The following is a 13,824-nucleotide window of genomic DNA, read 5'->3' as shown; positions in this document are numbered from 1 at the left end:
CCCACCTGCACATGGGGCTTCTGGGCTCCTGAACTGAAAGAGAGCCAATTTCTGCTGATCGAAGCCACCACGTTTGTGGTAATCTGTTAGGCAGCCCTAGAAAATGCATACGCTAATAATTCACAAATCCTATTCATGGCTATTTTCAGTGGTGAGTCTTAATTTGAACAAATTTGGGGGAGGCTGTGCCTGCAGGATGTGGGAATTCCTGGGCTGGGGATTGAACCCCAAGCCACAGCAGTGATTGGAGCCACAGACGTGACACAGCCGGATCCTTAACCCACTGTGCCACTAGGGAGCTCCAGTTTTAACAAACATGTAAACTTCCATTCATGTACCAACACCTAGAAAACCTACGCCAACTTTTACTTTCCGTCCTTGCCTTGCCGCTACTTACATACTGAGAGGTTCTGCCACTTGAATTTTAAAAGCTTTCTTTCAATAATCACCGAGACTCAACTCTAAGTTCTACAGGTCTCTTTGCACAGCTTCCTTCTTTGCATCCTGCCTCTTGCCCTTGGGTTCACGTCGGGTCAGACGGCAAGGACGATGCAGGGGACCTCAATCCCTGCTCCTCCAGGTCTGGGAAACACCCCTTTCCGACTGTCCTTTTTTGCTTTTTCTTTTGTCTGCTGTCCTGGATGTGGCACTGCTCATCATCAGCTTGCTGCGATTTTGGGTTTTTTCCTTCGAGAATCTGGCCTTTCTCTCCCGGAACTTTCATAATTTCTCTTACCCACAAAGTTCCTGATATTTTGACTCAATATATCCATGCCTGTGGGGCTTTTAAGAATGTACCCTGCCTGGCATCTGGCGAGCCCTCTGAATCTGAGGATCTGCTATCAATCTGGTTCTAAAATATTCCAACATTTCTGCGACATGCTTCCTCCACTCCACTCCACTCCACTCTCCTCTGGGGACTTGTATTAGGTGACATTTGAGCTGCTGGGTCTGGTGCCACGTCCTCTTGAAGTTCTGCACAAACCACGGCAAGAACCCCCCACGCCTACCTTCTAGCACCTGAATCTGTCTGCAGCCAGGTCCTCCGTGGGTTCCAAGCCACCCCTTAAGTTTTTATATGACTCGGTTTTTACTTTCAAGAATCTTTCCGGCAACTCCCTGTTTCTGCATCATGGGTAAGCAACATCTTATCCTCTCTTTGATGAGATTTATATGAAATATAAATGTTGGGGAGGCTAAATTAGGAATTTGGGATTAACATAACCACACTACCATATGTAAAACAATCACCAAGGACTTGCTGTTAGCACAGGGCAATCTACTCAATATTCTGTAATAACTAAATGGGAAAAGAATCTGAAAAAAAAAAAAGACAAAAGACAAAAAGGAGTTCCCGTCCAAATCTGACTAGCGCCCACGAGGAAGCAGGTTCGATCCCTGGCCTTGCTCAGTGGCTTAAAGATCCAGCGCTGCCATGAGCTGTGGTGTAGGTTGTGGTGTAGGTTGTAGATGCAGCGCAGATCCCACAATGATATGGCTGTGGCACAGGCTGACAGCTTCAGCTCTGATTTGAGCCCCAGCTTGGGAACCTCCATATGCCATGGGTGCGGCCCTAAAAAGACCCAGAAACTCCCTAACAAAAAAACTGTACTCCAATACAAAATAAAATTAAATTAAAAATTAAACATATGTATATAAATATTCTACTTTTTTGGGGATGGGGGGTCTCTTTAGGGCTGCACCCACAGCATATGGAAGTTCCCAGGCCAGGGGTCAAATGGGAACTGTAGCTGCAGGCCTACACCAAAGCCACAGCAACGCCAGATCCGAGCCACACCTGCGACCTACACCACAGCTCACGGCCAATGCAGGATCCTTTAACCCACTGAGCAAGGCCAGGGACCCAACCTACACCTTCATGGATACTAGCTGGGTTCGCTACCGATGAGCCACAACGGGAACTCCCTACTTTTTTTTTCTTTTTCAGCCGCACCTGTGGCATATGGAGGGTCCCAGGCCAGGGATCGAATCCGAGCTGGAGCTGTGATCTACACTGCGGCAGCGTCAGATCCCTAACTCACTATACCACAGGGGGACTCCATAAATATCCTACTTCCAATGCTTCCTTCTATTGTTTCCACTAGGTGTGCTTCCTCCAGAGTCAGTTCAGCCGTTTGTGGCTCTGCGGCTCTTTCCTGGAGTCAGTTTCCCCCTCCTGAGCTGGCTCCTGGCAGGTACTCACCTTTGCACCTCAGATGCTCTGGGAGCCGGAATGCATTCTGCTCTGGTTCTCACTGCAGCTGCCCCCAGGCTTTGGCGAGGAGCGGGCTACACAGCCGGCAGCGGGGGCTGCTGCTGCTTCTCCAGTGACGGCAGCCCCTCTTCATGCACCAGGTCCCCCTTCTCACTGCTCCCACACTGGGGGCCCATCGTCACTGCTTGGCATAAGCTCAGCGAAGGGTCAAAGGTCTAGATGTCCCCCCACTGCCGTCCTGTGGCCACGTCTTGCCTCTGGGGGGGAACCCAGACATGGCCCCCCGTCTGGAGCCTGTGCTCTGGGCTAATGATTTACCATTCACCCTGTGTCTTTCAGGGGTTCCTCCATTTCTAGGCCACCGAGTGGACCCCTGCTTGTTACAGGCTCATAGATGGTATTTTTAAGGCATTTCTAGGTAACTGGGAATAAAAGGGAGAGGCTGCCAAGTGCTCTCAGCTCCCTTGACCTAAGCAACCACCTCTCTGATTGATACACAAACCCAAGCGCTACTCCTGGGCATCCACTTACCCAAACACAAAGCTCCCTGCTCGATGCGCTATCGTTCTGGGGCTTGAACCCCTTCCCACCATGAGAGAACGAATTCACAGACAAGAGCCTTATGCGCCACGATGTCCCAAGGCTTACGGGCAGGGGTGGCCGGGGAGAAAACAGGCCTGCCCGTGTCCGTGCTGTTATCGCCTGGATGCCTGTGCCCTCAGAATCCGCACGCTGCAGCCTAGCCCCCAATGTGACGACGGCAGGAGGCGGGCCTCCAGGAGGTGCTCAGGGACCGAGGAGTCATGCGGGCAGGGCTCTGGCCTGGCGGGACCAGCACCCTCACAGGAACAGATGCTGGAGAGCTGGATCCCTCCCCACCGCGTGCGGACACAGCAAGAGCGCAGCCATCTGCAAGCCAAGAAGAGGGTCCCGCCGCAACCCGACCCTGATCTCAGACATCCGGCCTCCAGGACAGGGAGAAAAATTAATCCCTGTGGTCTAAGCCACCTAGCATATGGTATTTTGTTACGGCGGCCCAGGCCGACTCTAAGGAGTGCTAACACCAAGTCTACCAAACCAGAGAATGCTGGTAATTTTTCCCGGCAAAAGCAAACATGCAGCCTCACTGTGCCACCTGCTTTTATCAAACATCATCATTACAAATAAGTTGTCAAATGAAGCCAATCACTAATATTAAAAAAAAAAAATCTTTTAGATGAAGAGTAACACAAAACAAAGCCTGCAGAGCAATTTACTGCAGCCCGGGCATGGCGGCCCCAGCACCAGTGCCCTTAGGGTGTCGGCAGACACCACAGGGCCAGAGGGAGGGCTGGGCTGGGCTCGGGGGCGCCGGCAGACCCACCCCAGAGTCTGCCGGAGGCTGGCAGGCACAGCAGTTCCAGACACGCATGCATCTCAGAGTCAGAGTCCTTGCTCAGGACGTCCAGGCGAGCTCCTGGGCTGCTCCCTGCCTCACTGTCCCCAACTGCGACCCAGGGATGAACAGGGGACCCACCTCCAGGGGTTGTTGTGGGATTAAAGTGTGTCAAAACACTTCCCCTAGAGATTCTCATACTAAGTGAAGTGTGTAGAGAAAGACAAATATCAAATGCCATCACTTACATGTGACTCTAAAATATGGCACAAATGAACCTACCCACAGCAAAGAAACCACCTCATGGACACAGAGAACAGACCTGCGGTTGCTGAGAGGGAGGGAGTGGGATGCACTGGGAGCTGGGGGCTAGTAGATGCAAACTACTGCACCTGGAGCGGATCAGCAAGGAGGTCCTGCTGCACAGCACAGGGAACTATAGCCAATCATTTGCGGCGGAGCCTGACGGAAGATCATATGAGGAAAAGAATGTGTATATATATGTATGTGTGTGTGTGTGTGTGTAACTGGGTCACTGTGCTGTACAGCAGAAACTGACAGGAGTTCCTGTCGTGGCTCAGCGGTTAACAAACCCAACTAGTATCCATGAGGACACGGGTTCGATCCCTGGCCTCGCTCAGTGGGTCAAGGATCCCATGTTGCTCTGGCTGGGGTGTAGGCTGGTGGCTGTAGCTCCAATTCGACCCCTAGCCTGGGAACTTCCATATGCTTCAGGTACAGCCCTAAAAAGACAAAAAAAAAGAAAAAAGAAAAAGAAATTGACAGAACAGTGTAAATTAACTATTTTATATATTATATATATATATATATATATATATATATATATATATATATATAATATATACACACACATATGCTTCCTGGGCACCGCTCCCGCCAGGCGCTAGCCCTCGCTAGTGTGAATGTGACACACACTGTGTGAGAAAGAAGACAGGCAAGACCCTGATCAGGGGACTTCAGAGGTGGAGTGGCAACACCACTCAGAGCACTTACGTATCAGTTTCAAGAAGAATGGTATGGATATCTTTAAATCATATTTCCAACAGATAACCAACAAAGACCTACTGGGAACTACACTCAGTATTCTGTAATAACTTAGAAAAGAATCTGAAAAAAAAAAAAAAAGATATACATGTATACAGATCGGAACTGCTCTGCTGTCCTCCAGACACCAACACGACACTGTAAATGAACTAGACTTCGATCCAAAAAAATCCTAACACTTGCAACTGTGCTTGCACCTATACGTCTCAGGTTAGGGATCGGAGACCCCGCACGGTGTGATTCCGGCCATCAGCAAACACTGACTGAATGAACAAATAATGAAGTAATCAGTACGCAGGCTCAATGCCAGCAAAAGCCGAGGAAGACGTCAGAAGTGAACACCGACGAAAGACCAGCGAGGAGTGAAGCCGCCCAGCCCTGCAGTCCGAAGCCACGGCGAGGAGGCGAGGCGACCGCCCCACGGACGCGTCTGTCCTCTCCTGGACGGGATCCTCGGTGGCTGGCTCAGGCCCGCGCGCCTCCAACGGGAACGGTGCCACAACTGAGCCACGTGTTCTGTCCACAAAGCTTTACAGGTTCTGCTACGTCCTTCAACTCAGTCTCCAGATAAACATGCCGCGGGGTTTGTCTGGGGGTGTTTTCCTAATGAACCCACTTGAGGCTAGAGCAAGGCACAGGCATCAATCGAGGTCCAGGCTTTCCGAGACGTCTCCCCCTTAAGGGAGGGGGCAGCAAGGAAGCCCTCTCCCTCAACCCTCTGAACCCCTTAGACATTAGAATCTACCACCTCTGCCCCGGGGGGGCCACGTGGCCCCTGGGCTCTGGGGCTCCTGAGCAGCAGCAGAGTTCGGCCCGGGGGCACCGAGGGCCTGAGTGAGCTCCGGGGAGGCCAGCCCCTCCCCACGGGGACGGTCCCAAAGGAAGGTCCTCTGCTCCAAGGGCTTTTGCTGCCCCCCGCCCCCATCAGCGGCCCCTCAGTGGCAAAACTTTACCATCGACTCAGTGCGCTTCTGAGGCGAGGTGCCCACCCTTGTCCAAGAGGGGGACGGAGCGCTGCCCGAATCCACCCACCCATCCCCCCCTCCGCTGCAGGCAGGGCACGAAGACCTCCTCTTACCTTCTTGGGATCCATGTTGAACTTCTTCCTTCCCATGGCTATCTGCTTGTTCCTCTGGGTCGTCTTGCTGTGCGTTGGAAGGGATGAAGACGGTGTTACCGGACGTTTGCACGAAGCACAGGCACCGTGCACGGCCCCTCCCGACGGGACCTCTCGGGAAGGGGAGGACACAGGCGTCCCCCCGCCCCCGCCCAGGGGGAGGCAGCGCTGGCACGGCTGCGGGGCTGTCCTCTGTCCCGGCGGAGAATGTCTTCAGAAAAGGCCCAGCTCCTCGCGACGCAGAAAGGTCCCATCTGCGCTGCCGCCTCAGCCCCAAGGCCAGACCGTGAGGGCGGCCGAGGCGGGAGGGGGAGCCCTGGGCGGGGTGGGGAGGGCGGAGGGGGACACGGGGAGGGGGACCCGGAGGGCGCGCTGCAGCCGCTGACCTCTCCTCCACGGACGTCAGGTTGTCTATCTCCGTCATCACCTCCGCGATTTCATACTTCAGCCTCTGCCGGAAGAGAGAGGGGTGCGGGTGGCAGCGGAGGTCTCTGCGCCCCCAACGCCACTCCTGGGGACACTTTAGCCCCTCAGGTCCCAGCTCAACATCCCAGGTACGGGAAACACAGAGTCTCCTCTTCAGAGCCACCCCGACTCAGGGGAAAACAAAATCCCTGTCTGTCCCCCTCCCATGAGAACGAGGGCAGAGGTCCACGGGAAGGTTCTAGAATGTCTGCGTGTACCGTCAGAAGGCACCCTGGGGAGAACATCACGGGTGTTAAGATAAAAACAGAAAGAGGAGAGCAACCGATTAACCACCACCCCGCCCAGGCCCCGGCTGGGCCGTCCTCAGCACCCGAGCTCCTGGGCAGAGCGGACGAGGGGGCGGGGCCTGAGCACCGACATCAGCATCGGGTCCCCACCCCCGGCTCAGGAGCGACTCAGGCCCACAGCGGGTAGAAGTTCCGGGGCCAGGGACTGAACCCGTGCCATGGCAGTGACAACGCCGGCTCCTTAACCCGCTGAGCCGCCAGGGGAGTCCCCGGGGTGATTTCTAACACTTCCGTGAGATGAGGCACTGTGGACAGAGCCCAGGAGGTGACAAGAACCTGCCTGTGGCCCTCGGGCCAAGGACACGAGGAGGGCGGACTCCCCATCCCTCCCCGGGGGCCCCACTTCGTGCGGGCTGGGGCAGCTTCCGCCTCCCTGACCCTCAGCGCCCTCAACTCAGAAGCGTGGTCGCTAGAGCGCCACAGGGCTCCACGGGCACTGCTAGGACTAAGGCGCCAACAGCAACGTTAACCTTCAAATACGTCCCTATCGCGCACCCAAAGCGCCCATTCCAGGCGACCTGATTTGTCCAAGAATGACGGGTAACCCGAGAAGGACCAATTTCACCACTCATTTTCCAAACACACAATCTGATTCAGACCCTCTCCTCATGTGCCAAGAACCTGGACCCTCACACGGCACGCCCTGAGAAGGAGCTCACAGCGGGGCATGGCCCGGTTCTGCGGCACGTGCTCGCGGAGGCCACACCGACCCGGGTATGACAATGGTTCGGAAGCTTCTCGAGGCGCAGCCCCACGATGCTCAGCCCCCCCAGGGGCCGCGATCGGAGTCATTCCTGCAACAACTACAGAGGCTCCGACTCTGGGGCCGTGGCTTTACCGCGCGGCTCCTCCGCCGGCCCCTCTCCACCCCGACCTCTGACCACATGAAGGCCCGAAGCACAACGTCTACTTCACTCCCACCAGCCAGCGGGCACCCGGCGCGGAGCTGGAACTCGGGAGGTGCTTATCCATCCACGCAAAAGACATCTGAGCGCCCCCAACGGGACAGGCAATGTTTTAGGTGTTGGGGACACTGGCAAACAAAACAGAGCCTCATCACGTGATCTCCCAGAGCAGCACTCGTGTGGGTGCCTCCGTGGGAAGATTCCTCTGTGACTCCGGGTCACACGCCACGACCGCCCACTCCGGTTCCGCAATGTCCTGGCTCCCATCCCCGAGGCGGCACCGGCTTCCTGACCTGGGTGACCTTTTTTCTTCCCTGGCATCTTGGGCCCGCACCCAAGGCATATGCAAGTTCCCAGGCCAGGGGTCCAATCGGAACGGCCAGAGCCACGGAGGATCCGAGCCACGTCTGCGACCCACACCACAGCTCACGGCCACACTGGACCCTTACCCCACTGCGCAAGGCCAGGGACCGAACCCGCATCCTCATGGATACTAGTCGGGTTCGTTACCACCGAGCCGGGACGGGAACTCCCCGCCCTGGGTGACTCGTGGGCTCTGTCTCTCCATGCAGGGTGGACACAAGCCAGCTAGATACCCTCCACACCTGCTTTTTTACATGTTCACAAAGCTACTTGATTTACGGTTTTATTTAAGAGTGAAAACCAAAAGCTTTCTTTACCTCGATGTCATCAATAAGTTCCTTTTTCCTTCGACGAATGTCTGAAAGTTCTTCTCTCTCTTCTAATGAGAGGTCTTCAGGCACTAAAAGGGAAGAAAAACCCAGTTAAACGATTACACAGAAGCTACTCCAGAGAACATCTAACAAGGCTGAAGACGCGGAGTGAAGAACCAGCGATTCTGGGCAGAGGTATTTATTCCAGGAACCCTTAACTTATGGACCAGGTGTATACTCGGAGCGGCACTATTTTAACGGAAAAACCACCTAAGTTTCCACTAACAAGAAAATGAGTAATTTTTGGTGGTACAATTATAAAAAGGAATTCCACACAATTAAAAAGTGACTGAACTCAGCCTACCAACACAGATGAACCTCCAAACGAAAAGAAGATAAAAGCAGGCTAGGAGTTCCCATCGTGACTCAATGGTTAACAAACCCGACAAGCTCCCATGAGGATGCAGGTTCAATCCCTGGCCTCACTCGGTGGGTTAAGGATCCAGCGATGCTGTGAGCTGCGGTGAAGGTTGCGGAAGTGGCTCAGATACCGTGTTGCCGTGGCTGTGGTGTAGCCTGGAGGCTACAGCTCAACTGGACCCCTAGCCAGGGAACCTCCATGTGCTGTAGGTGCGGCCCCAACAGGAAAAAAGACAAAAAATAATTTAAAAATTTTTTAATTAAAAATAAAAGCAGGTTGACATATACTTCAGAGGAAACCGTCCACAGAAGGTGACATGTGTGCAGCAGAGCATAAATAAACGCACAGGCTAAGCAACAGCAAATACTTTTTTTTTTAATTACTCAATGGATTTTATTACATTTATTGTTGTACAACAATCATCAAAACCAAATTTTATAGCATTTCCATCCCAAACCCTCAGTGCATCCCCCAACCCCCTACCCTGTCTCCTTTGGAAACCATTAAGTTTTTCAAAGTCTGTGAGTCAGTATCTGTTCTGCAAAGAAGTTCATTGAGTCCTTTTTTTAGATTCCACACGTAAGTGAGAGCATTTGATGTTGGTGTCTCATTGTCTAACTTCACTTAGTATGATAATTTCTAGGTCCAACCATGCTGCTGCAAATGCCGTTATTTCATTCCTTTTAATGGCTGAGTAATATTCCATTGTGTATATGTACCACATCTTCTGGATCCACTCCTCTGTCAATGGGCATTTAGGTTGTTTCCATGTCTTGGCTATTGCGAATAGTGCTGCAAATGAACATCGGAGTACATGTGTCTTTGCGAGTCATGGTTTTCTCTGAATGCCCAGGAGTGGGATTGCTAGATCAAATGGGAGTTCTATTTTTAGTTTTCTGAGGCGTATCCATACTGTTTTCCATATTTACACCAATTTACACTCCCACCAACAGTGTAATAGGGTTCCTTTTTCTCCACACCCTCTCCAGCACTTATTGTTTGTAGACTTTTTGATGATGGCCATTCTGGCTGGTGTAAAGTGGTACCTCATAGGAGTTTTGACTTGCATCTCTCTAATAATGAGTGATGTTGAACATCTTTCATGGTTTTTTTGGCCATCCATATGTCTTCTTTGGAGAATTGTCTGTTTGGATCTTCTGCCCATTTTTTTGATGGGACTGTTTGTGTTTTGGTATAGAGGTGCAGAAGGTGTTTATAAACTTTGAAGATTCATCCCTTGTCAGTCGCTTCATTTGCAAATATTTTCTCCCATTCTGTGGGTTCTTGTCTCATTTTATTTAGGGTTTCCTCTGCTGTGCAGAAACTTTTAAGTTTAATTAAGTCCATTTCTTTATTTTTGTTTTTATTGTCATTATTCTAGGAGGTGGATCTGAGAAGATGCTGCTGTGGTTTATGTCAGAGAATGTTCAGCCTATGTTTTTCTCTAAGAGTTTTATAGTATCTGGTCTTCTATTTAGGTCTTTAATCCATTCTGAGTTTATTTTTTATGTATGGTGTTAGGAAGGGTTCTAATTTCATTCTTTTCCATGCGGCTGCCAGTTTTCCCAGCACCACTTATTGAAGGGGCTGTCTTTCCTCCATTGTATGTTCTTGTCTCCTTCGTCATAGATGAGTTGATGGTAGGTGCATGGGTTTAATTCTGGGCTTTCTATCCTCTTCCACTGATCTATTTTTCTGTCTTTGTTGCCAGTACCACACAGTTTTGATGACTGTAGCTCTCTAGTATAGTCTGAAGTCAGGGAGCCTGATGCCTCTAGCTCCATTTCTTTCTCAGGATGGCATTGACTACTCTGGATCTCTGAGCAACACTCTTGAGAGTGGTTTCTTCTGAGAAGGTTGGGGTGGGAAGAAATAAATTCCAGAAGGACATTAGGGAGCATCAATGCAATGAGTGAAGGGTGCCTGGCACGGAGATTATTTAATTTTTTTAAATTGATATCTTCGTATGAATGCTCAACCTCTGCAGTATTTTCCATTCCCTCCTATGTCTACCGTCTCTTTTCTTTCTGCTAGAATTGGCTTATTTCATTAAGCTTTTCAAAGAGACAGCTTTTGACTTTAATAATCCCCTATTGCGTGTCTAATTTTTACTTCATTAAGCTGTTTAAAGAAACAAAAGATGAAGAATCTGGGTAAACAGTAGGAGAACATGTAGAGCTTCTACAAACAAATTATTAAGATAACGGGATGGTGCAGGGGCCCGCAAACTGACCCGTGAACCAGGAGCCAGCAGCCAGAAAAATACACAGGCTCACGGAAACTCTATTTACAGCAGAGCTGACACTGCAGCTCAGAGTCAGGGCGGACTCTTCCATGTGTGATATGTACCGTCTCAGTGATCCGTATGGAAATAATGAAACTGGATCCAAGTTATCAGTGCACATATTTCTAATCAATTCCGAGTAGAATAAAGGCTTACAGTCAAAAGGCAACACTACACAATTTTCTTAGAAGACAATGTGTTTATAATTTTAGAGTAGAAAAGGATTTCCTGTGGTAAAATAAAGAAAAACAATTGGAATAATAAATACGGAATTTGAAATAATACTTACTTTTAGGATTGAAGGAAGAGAATGGGATCAGGAAGGGAGCACAGGATACTTCAAAAGCCATGTCAATGGGCTTTTCCTAACAAGTATCATTACTCTTTTTATCTAACACAAATTAATTTTTTTATTTTTTTAGGACTGCTCCTGAGGCATATGGAGGTTCCCAGGCTAGCGTCAAATCAGAACTGGAGCCACCAGCCTACACCACAGCCACAGCCACGCCAGATTCAAGCCACCTCTGCGACCTCCACCACAGCTCACAGCAACACTGGATCCTTAACCCACTGAGCGAGGCCAGGGATTGAACCTGCATCCTCAAGGACGCTAGGTGGATTTGCTTCTGCTGAGCCATGACAGGAACTCCTCTGATACAAATTTAATTTTAAAATCCTTCAATATTTAATACAAACTTTAAAAACTGAGCAGAACTCTTAATCATGAAATTTCAAAAATCCTTACACAAATTAGCTACGGAACTCTAGGAATTTACACGTGTGGGAACTTAGATGAAGCAGAGAGAGATCTTTTTCAGTACATTACGGCATCTAGTATATTTCCACTCCTAAAATACACTAATTTAGCAACTAAAACCAGAAGTCAAATGAAAAGAAGGAAAAAAGGTGGCCATATCCCTTCCAAGTCAGTCAAAGAGATTTCTTATTTTCAGTGGTCATCTGATGCTGAAAAGTTGTTTCACCAGGAAAATAACATCTTGCTGGCAATGGTCATGCCCAACAAAAGAGGAACATGTAACGTCCCCATGGGCACGCAGGTACCACGTCAGGGTGCCAACCAGGTAAACGTTCCTTCAGGAAGACATGAATTAATTAATGCTCATGAAAAAAACAACATGCATGGCAAAGCGAAAGAGACATTTGTCGTCGTCGTTGTCTTTCTGCCTTTTGCTAGAGCCGCACCTGCGACATATGGAGGTTCCCAGGCTATGGGTCTAATCAGAGCTACAGCTGCCAGCCTCCACCACAGCCACAGCCGTGCCAGATCCAAACTGCGTCTGCGACCTACACCACAGCTCATAGCAATGCCAGATCCTTAACCCACTGAGCAAGGCCAGGGATCGAACCCGAAACCTCATGGTTCCTAGTCGGATTCATTAACCACTGAGCCACGACGGGAACTCCAAAAAGAGAAATTTTGAAGAAGATGCTAATTTTCTTCAGATCATTCTTAACATGTTTTTGTTTTTTTTTTTTTGGCCGCCAACAGGAAAAAATGAAATGTGCTCGACAAAGACCTGGGTACTACATACAATTAATACAAGATTTCTAATTTCCTGGTTATAGCATCAGATCTACACTGCCATTCTCACATCAGCAATTTTTCTAAGCACTCCTCTTGGCCAAGCAACTAATGAGGAAGGAACTATCATTTACTAACATTTTTAAAATTTTTACTTTATTTCATTTGCTTTTAAGGGCCGCACCGTGGCACATGGAGGTTCCCAGGCTAGGGGTCAAATCGGAGCTAGAGCTGCCGGCCTACACCACAGCCACAGCAATGCAGGATCCAAGCCTCATCTGCGACCTACACCACAGCTCACGGCAACCCCTGACCCTTGACCCACTGAGCGAGGCCAGGGATCGAACTCGCAGCCTCGTGGATACTAGTCGGGCTCTTTACTGCTGAGCCATGATGGGAACTCCTAACATTTTATTTATCATGAGCAACTACACTGGGATACATGCTTTAGCAAACCGTATCACACACCCCTGCACCCCCCGACGCCCGCCAAGTAACTCCGAGAGCAGAGCCACTATTGCCCTAACTTTATAACCGAGGAAACGGAGGCAAAAGAGGTCCAAGGATTTCCTGGAAGAGAGAGAGAGAATTTGAAGAGGTAACGGTAAAACGGTCTGACTTTGATCAAATACACGAATATACATAACCAAGGTGCTCCAGCTCCAAGTAGGATGAACCCAAGGAGATCCAGAGTCCAACAGTGTGCTACTGGGCAAACCCGGCAGCTCAAGAGCGTCCCCAGGGAGCCGGTCTTCCCATTTTGTTGCCCAAAGTGTCAGCTGCATCCTAAAGCTGCCGCTAGCGGCTTCCAGCAGCCTCTGAGGCTGCATCTTCTTATTCCTGCGGGGCGGGGGCGGGGGGGGGGGATGGCATGAGAAGGCTTCATTCTGTCAAGTCTCTCCTCAATCGTCCCTGGTCCAACCAGGCACTGGCCTGGGCTCAGTATGATCAGCTTCTACTCATCAGCCAGGCTGGAACCAAGAGCCCCCCCCGCCACTTAACGCCTCAGGGAAGGTGTACCAAAGAGAGCCTCAGTGAGAGAACACATGAGAAGCAGCGGAGGCGGCGGCCTCCCAAGCCGAGAGGAAGAAAACCAACAACGTCGGATGCCACAGAGAGACGAAGGCCAGCACAGCGAGCACCAGGTGTATAGCTCTTGAACCTTCCAGGTAAGTCCTTTCTTTTATCCCCCTTTTTTGGCTGCCAGGAATTAGATCTGTGCCACACTTGCAACCCACGCTGCAGCAGCAGCAACTCCGAATGCTTAACTCACCGTGCAGGGCCAGACCCAGGTGCACCACCCGGAGGGTACGGTGCATCATTTAGCGGGTCTGCCAGGTATTCCGGGACGTTCTATGAGTGGGTCCCTGCATCCCAAACAACTTGGCAGGCACGTGATCTGCTCACACAGATGGTTTTCACACAAGCAAGTGTCACAGTAAAAAAGGGAAG

The 13,824-nt window shown here is 50.5% G+C and overlaps 1 protein-coding gene across 1 annotated transcript in view; it reads right to left on the bottom strand.

Annotated features, from left to right (window-relative positions):
- CYTH3 (cytohesin 3) overlaps positions 1-8,273 on the bottom strand; it is a 28,256-nt gene extending 19,983 nt beyond the window's left edge. The window contains exons 1-3 of the mRNA XM_047779504.1: positions 8,131-8,273; positions 6,159-6,223; positions 5,734-5,800 (exon numbers count right to left, since the gene is read on the bottom strand). Of these exons, the coding sequence (XP_047635460.1) occupies positions 5,734-5,800; positions 6,159-6,196 (105 nt within the window). The 5' untranslated portion in view covers positions 6,197-6,223; positions 8,131-8,273. The remainder of the gene's footprint in view (positions 1-5,733; positions 5,801-6,158; positions 6,224-8,130) is intronic.
- Between the last annotated feature and the right edge of the window lie 5,551 nt (positions 8,274-13,824).

The sequence above is a fragment of the Phacochoerus africanus genome, chromosome 5, assembly GCF_016906955.1.
Source record: "Phacochoerus africanus isolate WHEZ1 chromosome 5, ROS_Pafr_v1, whole genome shotgun sequence".
Lineage (NCBI taxonomy): Eukaryota > Metazoa > Chordata > Mammalia > Artiodactyla > Suidae > Phacochoerus > Phacochoerus africanus.
This window is presented reverse-complemented; position numbering and strand designations above follow the sequence as displayed.